Source organism: Pecten maximus, chromosome 5 (genome assembly GCF_902652985.1).
Source record: "Pecten maximus chromosome 5, xPecMax1.1, whole genome shotgun sequence".
Lineage (NCBI taxonomy): Eukaryota > Metazoa > Mollusca > Bivalvia > Pectinida > Pectinidae > Pecten > Pecten maximus.
In genome coordinates this window covers 26,010,613-26,038,374 of record NC_047019.1, presented here as the reverse complement: position 1 = coordinate 26,038,374, position 27,762 = coordinate 26,010,613, and the positions used below count along the sequence as shown (strand labels likewise).

Here is a 27,762-nt window from a genome sequence, read left to right as displayed (position 1 = left end):
TACAAGTGTACATAATACTGTAAATCACTTATATTTTGCATAGGATTATTTTTTTTTGTTAACATGCAAAGAAAGACAATCCTTGTGATTATTTGCACGAAAATAACACTTGGATGGCAGACAGCTATAGGGTTATCAATATAGGAGTCTTGCAGAGTCCACGGCCCAAAACGCTCATCACTCCTGAATTTAAAGTCATTTCTAGATCAGAATTTGTTAAATCATGTATTTGCAAATATGTCTGAAGAGGTAAGTTCGTTAAATGAAGTATTTGTGAAATCTAAGTGATTAACAGTATGCCTTCTGTTGTTTAATAAAATGACCAAAATGTTGTTTTTAAATGAATTCAAATCTAATTTAATTGCTGTAATGTAACGGTCAGTACACTAATACATTATTAAGCCACGATAGCCAATTAAGTCAGGAGAGCATTTATCACATTAATGTAAGGCGATGATCCCGGGTGCTTCCCAAGGTAGGTCATGTTTCTCAGAAGGGTCACAACCAATCTTAGGCTGGTGTGGTTGCATAACCCCCATTGTTCAGGTAATGAAGCAATGATCCTCCCATATGATGTTCAGTGAAGTAGCCACCAGCTACAACAAAGAGATGTGCCTCATCTCAAAATGATCCTGTCTGTTCACAGGTGATTAACCCAGCATATAAACAAGATAGTGTAGACAGTGAATATTGCTGGGAATTAGTGTTGTTGTTTTTTTCTTTTAATTAACATAACTTTCTTTAAATTGAATGTAGTGTTCCATTTTTAAAAAGTAATGTTCACATTTGTTTTTTGTTTTTCAATACCTAACAGTATGTCTTCCATTACATTTCAGAATGTTTATTGTTTGTGTCTAGTTTTATATTAGATTTGTCAGTTTTGTTATGATATAATTATCTGCTAAAAGAGAGCAACATATGACAATGGCATAACTGAACAAATCACATAATACATTTACTCTAATTCACAAAATGACACCATTGCAGTAGAATATTCTGCTCTTGGCTAATAGGTGAGGGCTCAACTGCTGTTGGCACAATCTCATCCAAGTCCTTGAACAAGGTGCCCTAATGGTATTGAACCTAGCTGTCTTAATGGGTGGCAGCATGGTGGAAAGAAGGCCCATTTAAAGCCTATATTCAGTCACTTCATACCTGATAGGATGAATGCTGGTTTGATGTTCTTTATCAGTATTTAATGATGATGTTGCTGAGACAACTTAAGGAATATGGTACAAATTGTTTTCCCTTGACATTCTCCGCTGTATGTTGCAGGCATGAAGAAGTTTGAGTACCGCGGTAAACAGTGGCATGAGGAGTGCTTCTGCTGCATGGTGTGCAAAGAGCCAATCAAGAACAAGAGTTTCATCCCACGCGACCAGGATGTGGTGTGTGTCCCATGCTATGAGGATCAGTTTGCACAGAAGTGTAGCAAATGCAGTGGAGTAAGTACAGACAGTTCTTAGGTCATACAGAATCCTTGTAAGTTTGTAGGACATACAAAATCCTTGTAAGTTTGTAGGTCATACAGAATCCTTGTAAGTTTGTAGGTCATACAGAATCCTTGTAAGTTTGTAGGTCATACAGAATCCTTGTAAGTTTGTAGGTCATACGGAACCCTTGTAAGTTTGTTGGTCATACGGAACCCTTGCAAGTTTGTAGGACATACGGAACCCTTGTAAGTTTGTAGGTCATACAGAATCCTTGTAAGTTTGTAGGTCATACAGAACCCTTGTAAGTTTGTAGGTCATACAGAATCCTTGTAAGTTTGTAGGTCATACAGAACCCTTGTAAGTTTGTAGATCATACAGAAACATTCTAAGTTTGTAGGTCATACAGAATCCTTCTACGTTTGTAGGTCATACAGAAGTTTTACAGATAACTTCAAGGTCATACTGAAAACTTCCAGGTCATACAGAAACCTTCCCAGTCATACAGAAAAATTCAGGTTGTACCAATAAATTGCAGGTTGTGCAGACAACTAAATTCCAGGTTATATATACAGACAACTTTGAAGTCAAACAGACATTGCCAGGTCAATCAGAGAATTTAGAAGTCACACAGATTCATCCAGATCATTGAGAAAACCTCCAGATCATAGAGACAACTTCAAGTTCATACAGATTGCAACATAGAGGTTAAACAGTTATTTGCAGGTCATACAGACCATTTAGATGTCAAACAGATTCTCCTAGAACATAAAGAAAACTTCCAGGTCATACATACAATTTACAGCTCATACAGACAACTTGCAGGTCAAACAGATGAAACTTGCAGGTTAAACTTCCTGGTCATGCAGACAAGCTGCTTTACCTTAGATCAACTGTTGATTAAATCTAGCTGTTACACCCAGAGTTTAATTACAATCTAATCCACCTGTCTTCTGTAGGTAATCAACAAGGGGGGTGTGGCCTACAAGAACCAGCCATGGCACAAGGAGTGCTTCACCTGTTCCAACTGTAGTATGGAGTTGGCTAAGGAGAAGTTCACCTCACGTGACGAGAAGCCCTACTGTGCTGCCTGCTATGGCGACCTCTTCGCCAAGAAGTGCTGCAGATGCTGCAATGCCATTACAGGTAACAGATGTACTGTTGCTCTATTTGGGCCTCCCTTAAGGGCAATGTTGGATGAGGTATTGGAAATTGTACCTTAGCTATGAGGCTAGGCCGAGACAAATGGGATCAAACTCATTGAAATATTAATGATCATTCTACAATCTTTGGTTAACCTTTCACACACCATTGGCTACATTTGATCAGGTACTTATAATCATAAATATTAACAGTTTTGCAAAGGTGAAGATAAAGTTAAAATGTAAGTAGGACTAAAACTAATTGGAACAGAGCACTTTTATCAGCTACAGTAACAGGGTGACACTCTAATCAGTTCAATTTGAAGGGAGGAACTCCAAAATAAACATTGATTAATGGTGTACCCACATCAATGAGAAGAGGACTTTCAAATGGTTTATTAAATTAGTAGATGTTTTTCCCAATAGTATATGCACATTTTATTCCCCTGTTGTACAGACTAATGGAAAGGTAACACTTAAAACATAAATGTTTCTGTTATCTAAGACCTTAATCCAATCCCAGATATTTAATCTGAGAAATGTATCATGTATTGGATAAATGTAGATTTATTTGTTAAATGATTTATGTTAATCTATTAAATGAAAAACTTTTTATATATCTATGCAGGCTTTGGCGGAACTAAATTCATCTCTTTCGAAGATCGCAACTGGCACAGCGACTGTTTCGTTTGTAGCAAGTGTGAAGCATCTATGGTTGGCCGTGGTTTCCTAATGAATGAGGGAAGTGTTCTCTGTCCCGACTGTGGACGCAGTTAAAGAACTCAGCACTGATAATAGATAATATATTCTGCTGTAAGCCTGTGTCGGGTTATAGTTAGGTGGATTTTGGGCAGGATGTAGGGTATACATGGGCAGATCTCAGATGTCATCAAATCCTTCAAAATACATTAAAAAAATTGTTTAAAATAAATTGAACAAAGAATCATCGTAAAAAAAAAGCAACATGTGGATCTCTGACCAAAGAAATGATTCTTTGTACGACCACAGATTGGATTTATGAAAGGAATTATAGATTGAACAAGACCTGTGCCCAATAGTATGACTGCATCCTGCCCTGACCCACTCTCACTATACGATGTTAGTACCAAGACATGCCTTTGTGTGGTTTTGCAACTGAGGAGTGTAAAAGAGACACACCCTATAATACTGTCCATGTTAGAGATTGATATTACAATAAATGATCCAAACGTAGTTATACGCCTGTTTTTTTGTGAGTTTTACAATATAGAATGAAGCTGACATAGCAGATACCTGTACATATTCAAATTATATACTCTCAAATTTTATATTATTCTTGATAGAATTTTATTGTCTTCCTTTTTTTATCATATTTATATGAAGTTTGACTGTCGCCATTAAGAATTTGAGAAATGATGATGAAAAGGTTTTAAAATATGAGAGAAATCATTTGTAGTTATAGTTCTTGCATTTTCCAGTTATGGGAAGGTATGCATAATGAAGTGTTTAATTTTAACTGCATATGTGTTTGTTGAAATTTGGTTTCTCTTGCGTAGTCTTTTTATCCTGGCATCTATGTTTTTACAGATTAGATATGTTGAATTTTGTTGATTTAATAATGTATTTAGAACTAAATTTTATGTTAACTTTCACATAAAAATACAGAAAAAAATCTTCCATTACATTAACATCAGTTTGATTTGTCTTGACATTTTATGAGATGCTGCCCTGTAAATGTTTGGGTTGTACCGTTTCCAAGTGTTCACACTGGGCTGTCGAGAGTTGACATATCAAACCTGAATATTGACATAGCTGGTGGTAGATGTCACCCTGTTTTTCTCTATGAGAATGGTGTTGGATGTCACCCTGTAATTGGCCGAGTTGTTCATCTTCTGAGGGTTGACAAGAAAGGTGTTGGATGTCGCCCTGTAATTGCCCGAGTTGTACATCCTTTGAGGGTTGACAAGAATGGTGTTGGATGTCGCCCTGTAATTGCCCGAGTTGTACATCTTCTGAGGGTTGACAAGAACGGTGTTGGATGTCACCCTGTAATTACACCGAGTTGTACATCTTCTGAGGGTTGACAAGAACGGTGTTGGATGTCGCCCTGTAATTGCCCGGGTTGTACATCTTCTGAGGGTTGATGAGAATGGTGTTAGATGTCACCCTGTAGAGAGGTCTTACAACTTCTGAAGATTAATGTTATAGGAATATTCCACTCATGTTTATAGACAGTCTTCATATTTGTCACTGCCAACAACATTGCAATATCTATATACATAAGAGCATCGTTATACTGCCAGTATATATGCCTTACATTAAAGAATACTTGTACAGCATTATTAATAATATGTGCTTTCTGAATGTGCTGGTTTGATATTTCTGATGTGTTGCAATCTTGGTTTGTTTGTGTGTACATATGGTGCACTGTTTTGTCAGTGTATGTGAAGAATATGTACAGAGAAAATTTTGATAGATCAACATGTAGCAGGAAATAACATTGAACAGCTTGTATAAATTCTATATCGATAACAAGACCATTACTCAAATACTCAATAGAGATAGAGTTTCATTATTGACCACCTAGTCATCATAAACATAGTGTAACCAAAACATATATCTTTAAAAATTACACTAATGCCACTCATTATCAAGGGGAGATAATGGATCCATTTTTTAGGATTGATGATATATTTTATGAAAATATTTTCCCGTTAAACCAGAGTCTAAGGGCATTCCAAATGGTTTTTATCCAGTTATAACCAGGAGATTTGACATCATGTACCCGAGAATCAAAATTGAAATACAAGTCCTCATTTTTATGAGTGAATGGTGTGTTGATATATAATTTTAATATATAATTCAAATGCATACAGCCGTTGTTTTTTTCTGTATTGAAATATCTTTATGTGTAATATATACCCTTTCCTGCCCTGCACTGCCTTTTTCTTTACCCGCTTTTTCATTAAAATCATCCCTTTAATTTTTTTTTTTCTATTTTCCTCACTTCCTCCCCACCAGTTTTACATTCTTCCACTATTGTAACTACCCTCCAACAAAATTAAAACTGCACTTTACAGTGTTCTTTTCAATACCTACCCTTGTGTGTATAACAGCGCACATTTTCTCTAAGTTTTCCACTTCAGCCCTTGCTCTCTATTGATTTTCCAACCCCATTATTCAAACCAAATTATCCTTGTCTCCACCCCTTCCTCTCTTCACATACCTTTAAAAAACACTCGGTTCAGTATAAATCAATGCCAAATATCCAAACCATATTGGGCAGGAAATCTTTAATGCTTTTGCAAGATTTTTTGTCATTAAAAAAATCATATGCAAATTATAATTGTATGTTTGTTTTCCTGATGCCACGTCAGCTATTGCCGTGGTGACCATTTTAATGGATGTTGTTAATGTTTTTTGCCTGTTTTGTATTTTCTTTGTTAATGAAATGACAACAAAATAATACATTATGTAAATAAAAAGAATGGAAAATTATTTGAATATGCAAATAGGCTATTGAATATTGTTAAATGATAAATATAGATGTGATATAATAGAGCTTTTGTTGTCCATCCTTTGCAGAAAAACTCTGCAGAACAGATGATTCTTTATCGGAAAGAATACTTAATGATAGGTTTAGACAATTATAGGCAAATTCAGCATCAAGAGAATTTGTTTGAAAGGCTAGAATGTACAAATTTCCCACAGATTACAGTACTATATATAGCTAGTGCACTGTATAGGGGAGGGATGGTTTGTGGTTGAAATAGATTTGTATGCTATGTTAGGTTTCATTATATATCTGCCGGAGTTTTAATTATTACTAGAAAACTTGTCAAGTCATGGTTTTAATTACAATGTAAATAGGAAAAGAATTTGATTAATGAAATATTTAAGAGTCACTATATGTCTTATCTTAGATAGGTATTTATTTTTTAATTTCATGTTTTGTTCATGTCCAGTTATATATATACAGTGAAACCTGGCTTTACCGACCACTGACTTGAATGACATCTTGTTACATCCAAACATATCCATCGGAACAGCGAAATGCTCTGGTCATTGCCTATACTGATTTAACCATCACACTGTCTTATCCGGCACTCTGACTGGTACCGGTGTGTCGATAAAGTCAGGTTTAGTTGTATTCATCATCTTGAAATGTTGAGTCTATAATTATGATTACTTAAGAGGAATGAAGTACATGTAAAAATGTATTTTAGGAAAGAAAAGTCTTGGTAGAAAGATATGTTCATAGGATATTCAAATATATGCACATTTGCTGAATTACAGAAGATTGTATAAAGATAGCATTCACTAATGACATGGATGACTTTTTTCATTTTCATCATAACACTTAAGGAATGTTATATAAATGCATGGTTAGCACTAGTTTGTTCCTGGAGTGACAAAATAGTTTTCTGGCCAACAGTGATGTATAGCCGTTTCTCCATTACATTTTACATGTAAAAAGATATCAATTTTTTACAGTAACTAGACTGCATGTCGGATAAGAAGCAGCATAGATAATGTAATTATCAAATTTTTTTACCTTATACCCAATATCAGTAATTACTGTCTTTGTGTAAAACAAGCAATAAAAAAAATGAAATTTGAAGAAAAAATGTCAGATTTCCTTTCTGGATTAATTTTGACAAGGATACAATAAGTGTTTATTTTTTATAGATATAGCCATGATTGCATCTATATAAACAAAAATAACACAGAAGCATGTGTACCTAGTCTACACATATATAGACATGCCGATTTCTCCTGTAACCATGTGACAATATGATACATGTATGTACTTTACCTGTCAGAATCTCCAGACAATGTTAGTAGTAGATGCTGAAGTTTGTCTTGAGTTAACACTGTGATAATCTAGTTCTGTTCTATGTCCTAGAATGTTTCTGTCAATATAGTTCAACAAGTGTTGTTATCTCTTATCCGTGTAATGTGAATCTTGCCCTTTTCATTTATCAAATTGAAGACCTAGGCTCAGAACTTTCACTTTTCCATGTATGGAAAGTGCATGAAATGGTAATAGAAAATGAAGAGAGATTCGGAATGAAAATGCAGGATTCACATTACATGGATTATTACGCCTAAACTTTGCGGAGACAAGACACACAGGGGATCAGGTCTGACCAGAATTAAGACACATGGATAACAATAAGCAATAGCAATGTATCTTGCTTTTGTGAATTGGAATCCTTCCCAATGGTCTGCAATGGTTGATACACTACCCCAAGGCTTAATGAGATATCCTATCCCACTTCCCCATACCTGGATGAAGTGGTATTCGTCTAGCTCTGCTCCGGACCTATTCTGGGGAAGTTACCACCACTTGTGAGAGGGTGTGTTATGGGTGCTGGTAAGCCCCTGTGTGACTTGTCTGTATCTGTGGTGTTGGGTCTATAGATCTACTTTACCTAGATAAGAATTACCTAATGTATTTATTATCCACCACTTGGTGGTTGTTAACTCAATAAACAATGCTTGCATATTTCCAGATCTTTGTTGTCTTTGCTGTTTAATTACCTTGGAGACAAGAACTAGTCTGAACAGAAACCAAATCTTGTGATACAAAAAAAAACCAAAAAAACTCAGAGCAAATACAATGTCTGGTATGTTGCGACCTTCTGACATAGCTTGATGGTAAATTATCCTATCATATTGAAGCATTTTGGGTTGATTTTCTAAAAAAAACAAACAAAAATGCACATTCAGTAAATATTTTCATTTCATTGTTTAAATTGTATTACTAGTGCTTTCACTTAACAGTTAACATGTACAGTCATATTCTGATATTCATAAAGCTCTGATAATTTGGGATTTTAGCTGAATTTCCTTAAAAATGGTAGATATCATTAAGTTAAAGTCTATTGAAAGAGAATAGCACCATATTTCCGATACAAAATTTATCCAGTCATTTTCTTGATGTGTTTATGAACTGGAAAGACTTTCTTTTACACTCCCACTCAACTTGTATGTAAATGAACTGGACAAGGCTGAACATCGGTGGCTAGGTAGCTGAAATGGTTGGAGCATCTATCTAGAGGACAGAGGTCACAAGTTTGAGTCCTGGTTTGGTTGTGTATTTCCTCTCGTATAAATCTTTTTTCTTACAAAATTTTTTGTAATACACTGTATGACAATTACCCTTTAGTCAATTGTAGTGGAAAAGTATAATTCAATATCTTAAATACATATTATTGGATGGATGCGTAAATAGAAGTCTTGCTTGTTTCTAAGATTTCCCACTAGGAGAAAACAAGTTAATAAATATGATTAAAGATGACCCCTTCAGCAAATTCACATCTGACTACCATCCAGCTGGACATGTAGTTACTAGCAATCTAAATATAATGTGAGAGTTTTTCATGAAGGATTCGTCACATCAAGACCCGTATTAAGCTATAATGCCAGTGTCAAGACACTAATGTATTTTGTGGAAAGTGTACACTTTGTAATTTGATCAGTTTTATAATACAAAATGTATTCATTATTAAAGTTTGTTGGTATACTATTGAGTTATCAGCAATCTACCCAACAGATATTTGTAACATATTCAGAAAGATCAACAACTATTCTCTCAGCAAATTTCACCATTCCTCTTTTACAACACAGATGTAGTTGTTTAACAAGGGTGCTAATTGTCTTGTTTTGAACTTTCTCTTTCTTAAAAGCAACATCCATGCTTCCATTTCTTGTTAACAATGTTGAATGGCACTGTATATTCGATAACAATGTTTTCACCATCTTGATCTCAAAAATGACATGACTGCATGCATTCTGTGGTGCAAACATCCCAGATTTTGTAACACTCTTTAACGCAGAGCTCCTGGATAAGCATACGGTCAAGTAATAGCACTTCCATTAAGGACTGATTGTGGTCAAAGAGATTAGCACAGCTATATACAATCTTGTTAATGTTGTTATACAATAAAGATATTATTATTGTAAGTGCTAAATGTACAGTCTTCACCAACAACAATCAAAAGATAACAAATTAGGGAAAACTTTAGTACAGCATCAAAAAAGAAAAGAAAAATAGATGGAACAAAACAACAAAGGCACATGACAAAATATCATTATTTATTCTATCAGTCATAGGTACTATTTACAAATAAAAAGAAATTAACAAACAAGTTATCAATAACTCAAGACTGTTTGCGAATAGAAGCAACAAATAGACATATTACAAAACAATAGCCATGTTCATTTATCTACAATTGGACTGGAATATCAACAAGTGCCTGTGCAAGGTTCAGGTGGTCAATAAAAAAAGTGCAGAAAACAATCGTGGATCAAGGTAAGGGCCATAACTCTTGTAAAAATTAGTGAAGTCGAACGAAAGTCAAACTTGATCTGTACCTACTCATACTGAAGTAACATACCAATGTTCCTAACATACCTTGAAGCATGACTGAGAAAACAGTGGAAAACTGAGTGGACGGACGGGGAGGAAACCTATAGTCCTGGTTTCACCAGTACGAAACTAATAATATATGTAAAGTGACCATAGAACCATGTTGGGAACAATATAAATGGCAATCCAATGCAAAAGAGAAATATTGTATCAAAATGAATACAGACATGGAAATGAAATAATATTTTTCTGATCAAAATGCAACACAGCACATTTTCATGTCGTTAAAAACATGTATCAAATTCTTTACAAATCACATTTCACAAGTGTTCTGATAGTTTTCATTACTGCTGGCAATGCAAACTACTTATATACTATTACATATGTATATATAATGTGAACAAGATATACATTTATGTAAGTATAATAGATGCACAATATTTGGGAATACTTCAGTCTTGGGTGTTTCGGGTTTTAGGGACTGGGGTCACATATTTCCATGGAGGTACAACAGGAGTTGGTGAGTCGAAATTCCCTCCTACTGTTGCATTTTCTATAATACTTCAGGCATTCTTTTAACTCATCATGCAATCCTGTCTTGTCAAGGCCCAGGACACTACACAGATTCTTTTGAGTAAAAAGAGTGAAATTGATAAAAAGCCAAATGATGACTATGGTAGTGACATTTAGCTGACTATAGCATACCATCTCATCTGGACACCATAAATCCAGCTGTTCCTTGATGTGTAGTAAGCAGTCGTTCTCAGAGTCCTACAAACAAACAGTAACATGTTCTGGAGTGGCTCCAAAAGTTGGAATACAAAATTGTGAATGTTTATGCCCTATGCGATTAACTTGAGCAAATCCATTTGTGATAGCTTCTGCCAAGATCTGCTTCAAAACCCGGGAATCCAGGAGAGAACCTTCATGTTTGTTGGTGGTTTTAACTTCTTCAGAAATATTACAACTTTTAGATTCAGATTCTCCCTTTCTTTGTTCCGCCTCCTTGGCACCTTCTTTCTTCCCATGAACTGCCACAGCGATTGTATCATCCAGGAGGATATCTAATCTGCCATGCCATGTTGTTTGTGATCCTGTTTAAAACAAGAGGCACAAGGGATAACTTGAGGAATATGGGCAGAGAAATTTCATCTTGTCTTTTCCTCTGTTCATCTAGAGTCCGATACCTGATTATATACTTGAACATTATCATCTGCTAATGCATACATACATGATACAGAAAACTTCAATAGTTCTTTGAAGTTGAACCTACATTTAAGGTCATTGGGTCAAATATGTTCAAAATTAAAGATTGCTTCTCAATAACCAAGAAACCCCAGAGACCTGACATTGGGTCTGTAGCATATAGACTAGATATTGGATCTGTGGCATGCTGGGATTGAGTGCTATTAAACTTGTTAAAATGAATGACCTTGGAGACCTACTTTCAAGGTCACAGGGGTCAGCTGTTCATAAATTTTCTACCCTATAACAAAAATGCCCAAGTGCTCTGATCAGAGATAGGACCTAATAAAAATCAAATCAATGAATAAACTTAACCAACTCACACATTTGAATATCGAGGAAATCAGCTAGGCATCCACATACATATATATATACATGACCTAGGTCAACTTTAAAAGTTCAGTGAATTAGTAACAGGTTAGCAATACAAGCCCATTGGGCCTCTTGCTTTACAAATCATCAGCCGACCATCAAATTGGGTTTCATCTGTCATTCATTAGTTTGTCAATCTGTCTGTCCTTTCAATTTCTGCTATCAATTTTTTTATAGAAATACTGGATTGATCAATTTTAACATTATTCCAAATGGTGTTCATCAAAGCAAGATTTGTACTTTCTTACAATTCGATTCTACATATAGAGGTACTGGGATCTCTGTGCCCACCATTGTTTGATCTTAATCTGCTCTTTTAAAGTTGGATCTTGGCTTTTCTTTTCTCCTATTTCCTTTTAAATTTGTATTTGTTCTTCATTTAAAGAAATTTGAGAATGATGATTGCTTGTCATTTTTTTCTTTCAGTTCCAAAAGCCTTTTTTTAAGGGCACATCTAGAGACCAATGGCTATGTGAGCTGCATATGTTTATGCCAAATTGTCCCTTCACCCCAAAATACTGTGACCACATTTGATCAAAATTCTTTCATCTGAACAGGAAAAGGATTTTTAAGATTGAACTCTATTTCCCCTAGTAATCCAGTCTATCTGCCCCTAAGGATTTGACTCTCGATCTACTCATACAAAATTGAGTTTGCTTCACCTATGGATGCACAAAATCAAATTTGGTCAATATATTAGAACAGACAGCCCAATACAGGGGTCGAAATGATCTTTTTTCATCACTAGCAATTCATTGCGAGAATGTCCACCATATCTAGCAAAATGAAATGTTGAACTAGCATGAATTATACATAAATTTTGATACAATTAAAGTAGAGAAAATAAGGAAACACAGCATTTATCGGAAAGATTTCATTCGTCATAAAATCATAATTTCTAAAGAAGTATCTATTTTCTATTCATATTTTCACTATCTATGCTCGTGTATCACATATATGAACAGATTGTCGGGTAAAAAACATACGAGCAAAAAATGTTTTGAGTAGACAAAATGTTAACTAGCATTTCCTGCAAATTAACTGGCATTTTGCTAGTTATAAAGAGTTGTTGCTTTTGAACCCTGCAAAATAAGGAAACACAGCATTTATCGGAAAGATTTCATTCATCATAAAATCATAATTTCTAAAGAAGTATCTATTTTCTATTCATATTTTCACTATCTATGCTCGTGTATCACATATATGAACAGATTGTCGGGGAAAAACATACGAGCAAAAAATGTTTTGAGTAGACAAAATGTTAACTAGCATTTCCTGCAAATTTACTGGCATTTTGCTAGTTATAAAGAGTTGTTGCTTTTGAACCCTGCAATGGAAGAAGCTCGAGATCATGGCCTATTATTTGGACAGGGCAAGCAAAACTATTGATCTTACCTACTGAAGTGTTCCCTTTACTAATAGCAGCTTTACACCTACAACCACATATGTCTGGAAGCTGCTTTGCGTATCTATCAACTGCATATCTCTTGCCTGGTGCCAACTGGGAAAACAGGTGTTATGCCAATCCAGCCAAAATAACACTCTCTTTATTTCCACTTTTTGAAAGAATGACTGTGAAAAGTTCATGCAACGCGCATTCATGATTTCCTTGCTCTAAAATAAAAATAAGCAAATTGTAAATTTAGAATAATTAATTAAAACTAATAGTAATTGGTCCAATTGGCCTTTGAAGCCCACTTTTTTTCAATTCATCATAACAAGAAATTCCCAGAGGAATCTTGCTACCCACCACTGTGTGATTTTATAAAGTACTTGATAAGTTGGATCTTTTCTCATCTTCCATCTTCTTTCATCTTATTTGCTCTTGATTGTAACATTGTATTGACAAATGAATTAACCATATGGTAAAATCACTACAGGGGGTTGGAGACACAATGTCCCGGATGAATCTGCCGTAGATACAGGTGTATATACACAAAGCCTCACCAAAAATCCAGGTAAGTTATGCATAAAAGTGGTGAACCCAACACAGGGGGCTACCCTATAGCCGAAACATGTAAACAATAAATCCGACCATTGAATGAGTCTCTGTGTTGGGCTCGATGTTTTTACACATATATTATATATATGGTAACATGAATATAGCAGTATGCTAACAATGTAATAAACGAAGTTGTCAAAATCCAAGACAGCTATATATCCTTTCAGCAATTTTGTTTGCACTAGAAATTGTCATGGACAATTTGACGGCTTAACACATTTTTTTTCTTTTCCACAACGAATAAACTGAAAAAAAACAAACAAACAAATTTAAACTAGAGTTGTGTCCCAAGATATAACTTATACCCCCCTGGGTGTAAGCTATAACTAAGATAACAGATTTACCTGTGTGTAAGCTACAACTAAGGTAACAGATTTACCTGTGTGTAAGCTATAACTAAAGTAACAGATTTACCTGTGTGTAAGCTATACTACGGTAACAGATTTACCTGTGTGTAAGCTATAATTAGATAACATAATTACCTGTGTGTAAGCTACAACTAAGGTAACAGATTTACCTGTGTGTAAGCTATAACTAAGATAACAGATTTACCTGTGTGTAAGCTATAACTAAGGTAACAGATTTACCTGTGTGTAAGCTATAACTATGATAACATATTTACCTGTATATAAGCTATAACTAAGATAACAGATTTACCTGTGTGTAAGCTATAACTAAGGTAACATATTTACCTGTGTGTACGCTATAACTAAGGTAACAGATTTACCTGTGTGTAAGCTATAACTAAGGTAACAGATTTACCTGTGTGTAAGCTATAACTAAGGTAACATATTAACCTGTGTTTAAGCTATAACTAAGGTAACAGATTTACCTGGGTGTAAGCTATAACTAAGGTAATACATTTACCCATGTGTTAGCGTTAACTAAGGTAACAGATTTACCTGTGTGTAAGCTATAATTAGATAACATAATTACCTGTGTGTAAGCTGTAACTAAGGTAACAGATTTACCTGTGTGTAAGCTATAACTAAGGTAACATATTTACCTGTGTGTAAGCTGTAACTAAGGTAACATATTTACCTGTATGTAAGCTATAATTAGATAACATAATTACCTGTGTGTAAGCTGTAACTAAGGTTACAGATTTACCTGTGTGTAAGCTATAACTAAGGTAACAGATTTACCTGTGTGTAAGCTGTAACTAAGGTAACAGATTTACCTGTGTGTAAGCTATAACTAAGGTAACAGATTTACCCGTGTGTTAGCTTTAACTAAGGTAACAGATTTACCTGTGTGTAAGCTATAACTAAGGTAACAGATTTACCTGTATGTCAGCTATAACTTAGATAACAGATTTACCTGTGTGTAAGCTATAACTAAGGTTATAGATTTACCTGTGTGTAAGCTGTAAATAAGATAACAGATTTACCTGTGTGTAAGCTATAACTAAGGTAACATATTTACCCGTGTGTTAGCTTTAACTAAGGTAACAGATTTACCTGTGTGTAAGCTATAACTAAGGTAACAGATTTACCTGTATGTAAGCTATAACTTAGATAACATATTTACCTGTGTGTAAGCTATAACTAAGGTAATAGATTTACCTGTGTGTAAGCTGTAACTAAGATAACAGATTTACCTGTGTGTAAGCTGTAACTAAGGTAACATTTACCTGTTTGTAAGCTATAACTAAGGTAACAGATTTACCTGTGTGTAAGCTATAACTAAGGTTTTCAACAGATTTACCTGTGTGTAAGCTATAACTAAGGTAACAGATTTACCTGTGTGTAAGCTGTAACTAAGGTAACAGATTTACCTGTGTGTAAGCTATAACTAAGATAACATAGCCTGTGTGTAAGCTGTAACTAATGTAACAGATTTACCTGTGTGTAAGCTATAACTTAGGTAACAGATTTACCTGTGTGTATAAAGCTATAACTAAGGTAACAGATTTACCTGTGTGTAAGCTATAATTAAGATAATAGATTAACCCATGCGTTAGCTTTAACTAGGGTAACAGATTTACCCGTGTGTACCTTGGGTGTGTAAGCTAATGAAGGTATCATGTTAACCTGTGTATAAGCTAACAAACATGTCTGCCTCAACTAATCAAAGTCGGCGGCCATTTTGAAAAATGCGTTATCGTAAAAAAAAAGCCAGGATGCACAAAATACATGTTGTACTGATTATACATGCCAAGTTTGGCTGAAATCAGAACAGTACTTTAGTAGGAGTTGTCGGGACAAGCCTCAACAAATCAGAAATCAGCCGCCATTTTGAAAAATGCATTATTGTAAAAAAAAAAAGTCATGATGCACAACTACATGTTGTACTGATTATACATGCCAAGTTTTGTTGAAATTGGAACAGTACTTTAGTAGGAGTAATATCCGGACAAGATTATGGGACAATGGACGGACGGACGGAGGGATGGACAGGCTGATTCCAGTATACCGCCCCTAACTTCGTTACGGGGGGTATAAAAAACAAGAATAGAAATGAATATGGTGCAGTGGGACTCGAATCCATGACCTTAGGCACAGAAGTCAATTACAAGCACTCTACCACTGTGCCAGCTATATTGACACTGGAGAAAGGATGTTGCGATAATATAGAAAGTTATTTGTTTCGTGGGCTTAATTAGAGGTCACACATATTAAATGGGTTTTGGAAAGTTGTAAGCATGTTTTCAGAGACAAATAAGACTTGTGAAATGTGGACTCAGCATGTTAATGAAAATTAGATGTAAAAAACACTAAAACTAAGTAACTATTCTTGAAGTAAAACACAGAGCATGAATATATATATTACGCATTTAGATCTTAGTGTTAGAGTTTGTAATAAGGTTTGAATATCATATAGTGAAAACAAGTTTTAATAGAAATACTGCATGCATTCTAAAGCAAAATGCAGCCAATCCTGGCCTGCTTCACAGAGGTGACACTGACATAAAACAAGTGCAATCAATGATTGCGATGCCCACCGGCAGCAGTAATCACTCATTTTTTAAGTACCATATTTTATGTATTTTTATGTTTATATATGTAAGCATGATGTCATTTTGAAATTTCTAATTTTTTTAGATGACCATTCATGGCATAAATGTCCATTTGTGTATGTCCTAGACCTCTAATGAATGCATTTATAAACCAAATTAGAAGGGGATGAGGTGTATACTTTTGGACTTACAAGCTTTCCAAAATCCTACCCCAAAAACTTTTAAGTCTTGGGATGCGATATGCAGATAGGAACGCTGGGGTTACAACATTAGCTCACTGTTTCTCATAACCGGTACGTGAGCTAAAAATGACAAAAAAAAATTTATTTATTTTTTCACTATGCGACATGTCCTCCGTTACCCAAAAAATTAGTTTTGGGCTGAAGGTTCTCTTGTTTTTTACAATAACGTGATACATATGGTTTGTAAATAAAGGTCAACAAGACAACATGTTCCATCTAAATCTGTTTTAATTGGGTGCTAGATTATATAATTATAACGGCAACATTTATTTCCCACCCTAACACTGATTTCCCATCCTAACACTGATTTCCCACACCAACACTAACTTCCCACACCAACACTAACTTCCCACACCAACACTGACTTCCCACACCAACACTGATTTCCCACACCAACACTAACTTCCCACACCAACACTAACTTCCCACCCTAACACTGATTTCCCACACCAACACTAACTTCCCACACCAACACTGACTTCCCACACCAACACTGATTTCCCACACCAACACTAACTTCCCACACCAACACTAACTTCCCACACCAACACTAACTTCCCACACCAACACTGATTTCCCACACCAACACTAACTTCCCACACCAACACTGATTTCCCACACCAACACTGACTTCCCACACTAACACTAACTTCCCACACCAACACTGATTTCCCACACCAACACTAACTTCCCACACCAACACTAATTTCCTACCCCAGCACCGATTTCCTACCCCAACACTGATTTCTCACCCAAACTTCTTCTTGCTATGCTTACTTGTCTTAAAAGTATGATATACTTTAAGGAGCATTTTTATTGATTGAAAATCTCCCTTTATGCCATATTTGTCACAGGGGCTCAGTTTCGGGTTTATGAGTAACATATATGACATCAGTAAACAACCACAACACTATTAATAAATTAAGTATTCGTATACATTCTAAAACCTTTTAAAAAACAGGGTTATCAGGGGTTTTAGAATGTTTACGAATACTTAATTTATAGTGTTGTGGTTGTTTACTTTACTGATGTCATGTTACTCAAAAACCCGAAACCGAGCCCGTGATATTTGTGTAATATTATTCACAGCCGCCATTTGTATTTCAAGGTCAAACCAAATTAGTGTTTAAACGTACATAAAGTCAAATCCGGTCAAACAAATGCTCCTACCCTGTACTACAGGCGCTCGTGTGTATAACTGCTTGGCTATTTTTCAAGTTAACGTTTATTTACTTTACCTTTCAGGAATCTCAACAATGTCAAGAATGCTTCCCCATTAGCATAGTCAGCTTGTTTCGTGACGGCAGCAACACCATGTTCTACGAATTCATGAAGAAGAGACTTATCTAGGATGTCTTTCATGTAAACCATTCCGCACTTCGGATATCCATTCTGATATCTTGTTCTAAATGCCTCTCGACTTTCATGGCTTAGCTGAAGATAGACCGATGCTTCAGAGAAAGGTGTCCCCTCGGCAGCATTACTGTCTTTTATAACCAAGTTTACAAATGTGGGCGCAGGAAAATGAATTTGAGTGATAATCGATCTCAAGACTTGTTTGGCGGTTACCTCCTCTGTAGATCCTGAGAAGTTATTTAATTCCCAATCGAAATACATGTTTCCGTATGAGGCTATAATCAATCTCCCAGAGTGCACTGCTGCACGTTATCAACAAATGACAAGACGCTGTAGCAATAATACACTTAAGAACAGAGTTTCAAGTTGATATTTTGTAAAATTGGTTGAGTTGTGCAAAGTTAAATACCAGGAACGTACCCAAAATTCACGATGTCACATGTCCGCGCTGCTTGCCGTACGTCCGCTTTCGTTTTGTACCGGTGTGTGTACGTGATCTGGATCAGGAACGCACACAATATCATGTCCCAGTCTGGATCTAGCTGGAATTTTGATCATACCGGGTAGACCTAATCAGCAACGAAGAACATTTCGCTGATTATATGTGGGCGATCGTTTAAGGATGAAATGAAAAGAAGAAGAAAAATAGATCAAATACTGTAGTTCTAGATCCACTTAAGTAGGAAGCTTTTATTATTATAGTTTTAGCACTTAAATATATCTTTATTTTCCACACTTATAAAGTGCCAAAAACAATACAAATCCGGGTCACTCATGTGTCAGTCTTGAAATAAACATCAAATATTTTTATAATCATTTAAAAAATGTTCTATGTGCAATCCTTTATTGTCTGAAGTAAATATAAGAACTAATGTCAGTTAACTTAAGGGGAATACATTATTTCTTTGACGTTTATTTTCAGATGGGTCCATATTCTCCCGCTAAACAAACTAAATGGCGCTTATGTAATTGAAAATATGAATAAATATCATTACCGTAACGTGTCACAGATGTGATGTTACGGTGATAACGAACCGTTACGGTACTGACTAATATGTGTAGGCCTAGTGAGTGTGAATCATGCTGAACGGAATAATCATATTCATAAGAGTTCAATGATAGTGGTACTGTATGGGTGCTTTTGTATATCTTTTTTATAGTTTAGCAAAGGTCAAATATTCTGTTGTTATGTACGTCCGTAACCAGTCTGTGTATAAAACATGAAAAGGACAAACAAATAAACCTTTCAAACCAACAGTACTTAGTTCGTTTTCCCCTTTTATTGAAATTTGATTTTCTCTCCGTTAAAGCACAATTACTATTACCGTGCTTGGTACATTAATTCTGTATATTAACGTTTTAAACGACCGGATACAAAAGGCAGGGTTTTTGTAATAACCTATAATCTTATCGAAACTACATGGATGCAATTTTGTTTTACTTTCAAATACGATATATAATCATGTAATGAACCAAATTAACTCCGCTTTTGATCATGGATGTACAAAAATGTATTTTCATTGGTTTCAGAATAGAAAATGTATGTCATTTCAACGGAGATACTACGGGGAAAACTCCATAATCTGGATAAACAATTGTTTGTGGCTGAAAGTGAATTGTATACTTTACTTGAGATACATATTGAACAAAATTCACAACAGTAAAACATTTGGGCAAATTTAGTAAGTGATCCCTATAATGAAATATTGAACTTAAAAGATTTGATTCGTTTGGCAAGAAGAACTGAAGCCATGACCCTGACTGATGCTGAGCGCGCGCCAGACATGTAAAAAGAAAATGCCGAAAAACATGAAAAATATCTACAAAATGAGCGAAACCGGTACAAGAGCAGTAAAGAACAGGGGAAGGTTACTGGGATCGATCAGAAACATGAAAGAGAAAAACGCAAGATTAGGAGAGGATGGAGGTAGACTCAAATGGAAAAACGAAAACGAGATGCTCAAGAGCAAAATCTGGTTGATTTTTTTGAAGTACAAACGCCACATACAAGTCCGCCACATGATGCGGATCGCTGGTATCGACTACCCCAACAAAAAAAAACAAAAAAAAATTGCAAACTTGAAGAAAAGATAGTAGTTACCCAAAGTTTGTATAATATATACAGTAAGAGAATCAGCAGGGAACAACAAAAACGAGATGAAGAAAGTAAACCACCGAAGACTAAAACTGAAAAACTATTGAAGGTACAGAAAGTAGATGACAAAGTTAAGAAGACAGTACTTTTCCGCAATGTCTTGGTGGACACTCCCAAGAAGAAATACAAGGATGCAAAAAGTCACAAATCTAAACAATTGATTATGAATGTTTTAAAGTATTATCGACTTGCCGATACCGCAAAGGATCACTGGGGATACGCTTTAGCGGCTTTACAGACAAACAAGACACTTGCAATATTTTGGAATACAGAAGAAAGCTTCAAAGAAACAGCATTTCAGAAAGAGTATTAAAAGGAATTCGACTTTTTCTGGAAAGGAACGACTGTAGTAGGATGACACCGGACAAGAAATACCCAATCACTAGATACAAAACCAAAAACAAAACAAAAGAGAGATTCCTGACAGACACATTGAAGAATCTTCATAAGAAATTTCTGTTTGAACACCCAGAATTACGATTATCATATGCACTATTTTGCAGAATGCGGCCGTTTTGGATACTATTTTTCCCCGAAAGCAAAGGACAGGGAAACGTGTCTTTGCCACACGCATGAAATATCCGATTGAAGGCGGAACGTTTGAAACAATTGGGCGTCATAGACACGATGGACATAAACGTTCTCACGTTTGAAATATGTTTCGAAATAAGAAAGACATGTCTGTACAGAGAATGTCAAGCGTGTCGAACCAAATCCATTTCCGGAAAAGTGGATGAACCTGGAAGGCAAGTGTCCTGGATGAAGTGGATTACGCGTAGGGAAGTAAAAGAAAAGTCAAGCAATGGAGAAACAAAAGAAGTACAGATGAGTATCACTGAAAAGATTACTGAAAGTGGTTCACTGCTAGTTTTGTTTGATGGATTTCAAACGGACATCAGTAAAGCATGCAGACATATATGACATAAATTATCAGTATGTTTCTCTTAGACAACTTAGACAGAATAGCACAGAAGAGGATCTGATCATCCATATATATATTTTTCAGAAAACTATTCATGCAAGTATGGAATCTGAAATTCAGAGTGTCCATTTCGGTACCAGTCGAAAGCAATCCACTCTTCACACCGGAGTTGCATATATGTCTAGGGAAAATGATACAATTTTGTTCTTTGTTTGACAATTCTCACCATGGTCCAACAGCTTCTGGGCCCACACTCTACCACTTTTCAATCGAATTTGGACAGAATGCAGAGGGAATGTGTGTTCATTTTATAACAGACGGACCAACAACCCAGTAGAGATACAAATCCAATTTCTACATGTTCTCAACATATCTCATGGATTTCGACTTTAAAGAAGGTTTTTGGAAATTCCTCGATGGTAAAGGACCTACAGATAGCCTTCGGGCCGTAATAAAACGGACCGCAGATCGTCTTCTGGCTCAAGGAGAAGACATTGTTGATGCAAAGTCGATGATTGGCGCATTAACCCGTGCCAACACTACTGGCAAGCTATTCCACGTTAAGGACATCGACATTACCAGGATGGAGACCTTGATACCGGATGACCTTCAGACAGTTCCGTGAACAATGAAAATACACCAGGTAAGACACATAAGGAAACACGATAAACTACATACACAATTAATTATCACATCTTATTTGATTAATATGATTTTAGATGCGTGCATGTTCGTAGAATCTAAAAGAAAAAAAAGAACGTTTGCTTTATTCCCTATAGTTTATAATAATCTTTTCCAGTTACATTGGGAAACCTGGGGTGTCATTCTATACATGTACCGGGTTTTGAGCTGCAATTGTCGTCTACCACAGGAAGATTCCAATCGGACTAGATTTTTTTTCAGTGCTTTGCACCAGATACATGCCATTTTCACCAACACGAAGTGGAAGAGGACTCTCGTCCCGAAGCTCAGGAGTCTGGTACTCAGCTGGACAGTAGTTGAAGGGAAGTATTAGACAGGCAATTAGCTGACACTGACGAATATTTGGCTGGAAAATGGTGCGTCTTTTCCTAAGAAGATAATCCTTACCCACGGATAATCGAAAATGAGAATGGAGACGAGATTTAAGACAATATTATGCATAGAATCGGTCGAAACCGGTACTTCTGACCAATGCTTGAAGATGTCATTTGGTATCAGGAATCCAAACTTCTTTTGATTATTCCAGAGCCGACAAGTGTTGGTTCGCGACATTATGAAATTGACAAGTACTTTTTTGAAGTACTTTGTATAGAGTAGATACCTGAAAGAACTGTTTCGTAAAGTTTAATTGAGTTTATTTGTATGTAGCAGGAGAGGAGAAAATGTAGCAGCCAGACCGGGGTTCGAACCCGGGACCCTCCGAACTCTAGACGGACACTCTACCACTGAGCTACCTGGTCGCCGATGATCGACCCAGTCCAGTTTCGCTACATTTCTCCCTCCTTTTTTTCAAGTCTTCGCCCCCGAAGACCACACGTTCGGATATCCCCTTGCTAAGCATACACCTAATGCCTTAAACAAGGTTAGGCAAGCTCGCCAATTATGTAACAGGAGAGGAGAAAATGTAGCAGCCAAACCGGGGTTCGAACCCGGGACCCTCCGAACACTAGCCGGATGCTCTACCGATTGAGCTACCTGGTCGTCGATGATCGACCCTGTCCAGTTCCGCTACACTCTTCCCTCCTATTTTTTTTTAAGTCTTCGACCCTGAAGACTTCACAACCCAGGTTCGGGTATCCCCTTGTCAAGTATTCACCTCACTTGAAACAAGATCCTGGTCACGGCACCAAATGTAATAGGAATGGAAAAATGCACGGCCAGACCGGGATTCGAACTCGGGACCTCCGAACACTAGCCGGATGTTCTACTGATTGAGCTACCTGGTCGCCGACGATCGCCCCGGTCCAGTTCCGCTACATGTATAACAGTTTGCATCTGTCATCAGGATCACTAATTATTTCTAATAACACTTTGAGGCGTGGTGAACAAAAATTTCAAGTGGAAATTTGAGCAAAAATACTGCTTATTATTCAATTTTGTGGCGAGGTGATCTTTAGAACAAAGTTTGATTGACTATTAAACATAAATAAATTTCGTTTCTGTTGATTGCATCAGATGTTGTCATTTCCGTAAGAACATGCCACTACCATAACGCCAAGTCATTACCGTAACTGCATATTATTTCACATTTAAGTCATTTTCATAATTTCTAAATGTTAAAATCGATTGACATACAAAAATGTATATTTAATCAATTTCACATATTTTAACAATTATGCATTTTTCAGAAACATGGTATCTAGATTGCCAGTAATTTTTTTATATCGCCTTCAATTTAGCTACGTATTTGAAGCGGGGTGATTTTTGGGAAATAAATTGCTTTTTATTTGAATTAATTCAAAAGAAATTTGTGATGTAGATGCATTGTACAAATTCCATCCATTTTAAAACTTAAATTGACAACAGGTGTTTTGGACTTCTCCTAATTTTGTGAAAATTGATTTGTTATGGTAATGACAACCATAGTGAACATAACCAAAATAAAAACAAAATATCGATCCCCTACTGTAACTAAAATAGATTATCCCATTAGGTTGAATTTAAATAATTTTACATGGGAAAAAACAAGACGTGCTAATGCAAACTAACACAGCACATTCTATGTTTGACCATCAACAAGAAACATTCATCTTTAACCTAACGTGTCACTCACTACGAATTTTTACATCAAAAACAAATAATCCGTGAATACATTGCCGAATTCCTCCTTCAGAACCTGCTCCCTCAGCCTGCCCGGACCTACTTTTGGTACAGGACTCGCACAACTAAATCAGCCAATCAGCATGTGTTTCACCCTAAACCAAATCCCTGAGGAAAATGTGTTTCTTAGGTTTGTAGCTGTTTTCCTGAGTAAATAACATATGAAATGGGTACTTTCTATATACGAGAATAAAGTGTAAGGTCTTGAGGTTTGGAAAATCAAAAATATACACTCCTACTGAAAATAGAATGGCGTAGGATTCGAGGTGTAAAAAGGCGGGAATTCTCCAGGTGGGGGTTCCCCAGTGTACTGTTAATGTCAGGGTTACTGTCTTTCGAGTACCCGTGTGCTCTAATATGCCATTAAACATATACAATAACAACATTTATCCGATAGAAAAAACTTCAAACTTTAATTTGATATAAATTTCACATCATTTGAACTTCAAACGAGCGAATAAAGGGATGGGGTCACTAGTAATAACATATGGTAAATTATTTAGTTGTGTGAGTCCTACATGGCACAACGCCTCGCCAAGGTGAACACATACCCCATGTATGAATTAGTTCCAGTGACAAGTAATGTGGATATTTTTTATTGAAGCTAAACATACATTTCTTCCTGTGCTTCATAGATCATTTGTTTCCCAATAAGTAACAGGTATATATATACATATTCCCACTTCCTACAGGTAACATAGGTAAATGACTACAGGTAAAGCACATGTAAGATTAATATGGCACAGACACTATAATTGGTTTCCCATTGTTCTACTATGTCAATACTTTTCTTTGAACTTTAAATTGTGGGCAAATAGAGAATACCCCGCCGTCACATAGAATCAGACTATGTATACAGATTAAATAAAAATTACTTACATGTGAATGTATTCAACAATTAAACGCTTGGTAGATTGTATTTATTGGCAAGATCAATGCAATCTGGGTGATAGATAAATGGAATGGCGCCCGTTATAATTACGCGATTGTTCTAAGTCGAAATCTTTGCTAGGTTTGATTCACCCGCAACGCATTGTCAAACATTTTTATTGACGCTGACGGAAGTGACGTCATGTGATCTGGGCTGCATTTATACGTGATCAATACCATCTGGTTTAACACAGGAGTAATGGGAGACTGTCACACAGAATGTAATTATTTACAATTAAAACAACAACGATTTAGGAAAATATAAAACCCATTTAATGTTCTTGGTAATGATCGAAATACATCGTATATAATACAACTATAAATGTACTACCACATTAACAGATTACACAACTGTGTAAACAAACATCAAACTGTTTGTCTGGATAGTTATTATGACAATACATTCTTGGTCGGCATATATAGTAAATGATGATTATAAATGTACTACCATATCAACAAATAAAACAACAACAGTTAAAGAAAATATCAAACTTTTAATTGTTACAAGTTACCAGACAATACAATTCATAACTTGTACGTACAAATAAATTAACAAATAAAACAACAGCAATTTAGAACAAATCAAACTTTTTATTGTCACGATAGTTATTATGAAAATAACATTATAACTGGTATGCACGACTAAATTAACAAATAAAACAACACCAATTTAAGAAAATATCAAACCTTTAATTGTCAGGATAGTTATTATGAAAATACCATTATAACTTGTATTTACGACCATATTAACAAGTAAAACAACACCAATTTAAGGAAATATCAAACTTTTAATTGTCATGATAATTATTATGATAATACCATTATAACTTGTATGGACGACTATATTAACAAATTAAACAACATCAATTTAAGAAAATGAAAATAAAGATACAAAATATTATCACAGCATGCTTCTTACTTTTTACATTGCGGTTAAACGTGTATATAAATATGTAGTTTTATGTATATAAAATAAACTCGTTTCGTAAAGTGTATCAATTCAACAATACATAACAACAGATTTTAACAATAGCTTTGGTAACATAAATAAATATTAACAAGTAGGCAATAGTAGTCAAAAGAGTAACAAGAAACTCAAGCAATAACTATAAGAGATAAATAAAGGATCTCTGTAAAACAATTGGCTATGATAAGAGCATAAATAAAGAATCTCTGTAAATTAACTGTGCCATTTATATTACAGTCAAACAAGACTTATCACAAGGAGACAAACACGAACATACTGCTGCCTTCCAACACACATACATTCAGCACACGCATGCATCTCGCACACAAGGGAAGCCGTACTTAAATGACCTCAGCTGTAACCAATCATTAAAGTTAATTTCGTTGGATTGAAAGGCTTCTGTCCTACATAACATATCTCTCAGCAATTCCTCGTGAAATGAATACCTGAAGGCTACCACAAATCGAATGCATAAAAAACATATGCCTGTATATAATCAAGAAAATATACTATTTACTAAACTGGTATGCATGCTCGTCAAATGAAATGTATAAATGCCCTTCCTTTCGTTAAATTGATAAACCGGACGCCAACATTTATTTTCCCATCATTAAGACGTTTGCGATTTTGACCTCAGTTATAATATAACGTAAGATGGTTGAACTGTTCATTACTACCATCATACCATCATAATTACCAGTCGTAAAAATATATTTCATCAATGAATATCTCTTGTTCCTAAGCTGCATCATCATTTTGACCTCGAAATTTAAGCGAAAATCGACCTTAAATTAAAAGTTCAACAATTATTGACGTTTTAAACAACAAATCAACAACATAACAACTCGATCACAATGGATTCATAAAAAAAAATAAAAAAATTCAGAGACCAGCTCTAAAGAATTGTAAAAATCAGCACAGCATCTTTGGCATGGTCAAAGGGACCAGTGCACTCTGTGGGAGTTTTAAAACGTATATAACGAACAGGCCTACAATACTTGTGTAGAATCACTGGTAGAAAAAGTGTTTGTTGTATATGCCAGATGCCAACAATAATATACAAATGTACATAATTTATGTATCGGTCAAGGTAACCATGCAGGAGCAGACTCATTTGTAGACAATGTTATACATTGTAATGCTATCTTTTGTTTTATGTACAATATTAAAGTCTGTTTAGAAATATACGACACTTAAAAAAATACATCCAAAGCTTAAGTAACGATCAGGGTAAGAGTACAATAAGACATTCCTGATAGATATATCTTATATATATTATATTGGTATATTCATATATATATGACTAACAAATAACTGATTGTCTAGTCAGATTTACCATGGCGCTTTTACAATCCGTAGCTCCGGAAGTTTTCAGCCGTAAATTAGGTCATGGTGTTTCGTAAATACGTTTATCCGACGTTGGTTTCATTTCAGGTAAACCACCATCATCCCAATAGGAAGTAGTCCTTTTCCTCGGTATGAATTTAGATGTGTTTGATGCCCGGAGGCTCCGTTGTCAACGATCGTGTTTTCTAGAATGTGAGATTACAGATATTTGACATTATATGGTACCTGTAATAATCGTCGTCAATTGATTTACAACTTTCCGGATCACATGGTCTCATTCTCCTTGTACTTTTTCAAATCTGTATTCATTTCGGTATGATGAATTTGCCTTTACCCCATCCATGTTTTTACCGTTCCCTGGATGATCTGTCCACATACTGGACACCTACGGACGGCCTGGGAACAGATCTGGCAGCAGACTAGATGAGCGCATGGTAAAAATGCAACAGAAGCATCCTCCTCTTCACAGATGCGGCACGTCTTCTCTCTCTTTAGTTTTCTGTTTTCTTCCATCAGAGCATGGAGTTCTGTAACAAG

At 35.6% G+C, this 27,762-nt stretch overlaps 2 protein-coding genes, 1 long non-coding RNA gene and 1 other non-coding gene across 10 annotated transcripts in view; 1 reads left to right on the top strand and 3 right to left on the bottom strand.

The window, feature by feature from the left end:
• Positions 1 to 8,061, top strand: part of LOC117327677 (four and a half LIM domains protein 2-like) — a 127,508-nt gene extending 119,447 nt beyond the window's left edge. For 6 of the 7 annotated variants that reach the window (XM_033884759.1, XM_033884760.1, XM_033884758.1 and 3 more), the window contains 3 exons: positions 1,276 to 1,445; positions 2,390 to 2,576; positions 3,201 to 8,061. In XM_033884759.1, the coding sequence (XP_033740650.1) occupies positions 1,276 to 1,445; positions 2,390 to 2,576; positions 3,201 to 3,349 (506 nt within the window). In that variant the 3' untranslated portion in view covers positions 3,350 to 8,061. The remainder of the gene's footprint in view (positions 1 to 1,275; positions 1,446 to 2,389; positions 2,577 to 3,200) is intronic. The other variant, XR_004532708.1, reaches the window with a different exon arrangement.
• A 1,577-nt stretch (positions 8,062 to 9,638) lies between these two features.
• LOC117327676 lies at positions 9,639 to 18,635 on the bottom strand. The gene is made up of 3 exons (XR_004532707.1): positions 17,985 to 18,635; positions 12,939 to 13,157; positions 9,639 to 11,020 (listed from the first exon to the last, which is right to left on the bottom strand). It is a non-coding gene; the product is annotated as an uncharacterized LOC117327676 (long non-coding RNA).
• A 3,914-nt stretch (positions 18,636 to 22,549) lies between these two features.
• Trnas-aga lies at positions 22,550 to 22,621 on the bottom strand. Its single transcript has one exon. It is a non-coding gene; the product is annotated as a tRNA-Ser (tRNA).
• Positions 22,622 to 25,161: 2,540 nt separating this feature from the next.
• Positions 25,162 to 27,754, bottom strand: LOC117327675 (baculoviral IAP repeat-containing protein 2-like; the record flags this gene model as incomplete). The annotated part of the gene is given in 1 exon segment (XM_033884757.1): positions 25,162 to 27,754. A coding segment is annotated over 1 exon segment (199 nt), but the record flags the coding sequence as incomplete, so codon positions are not given.
• Positions 27,755 to 27,762: the final 8 nt, after the last annotated feature.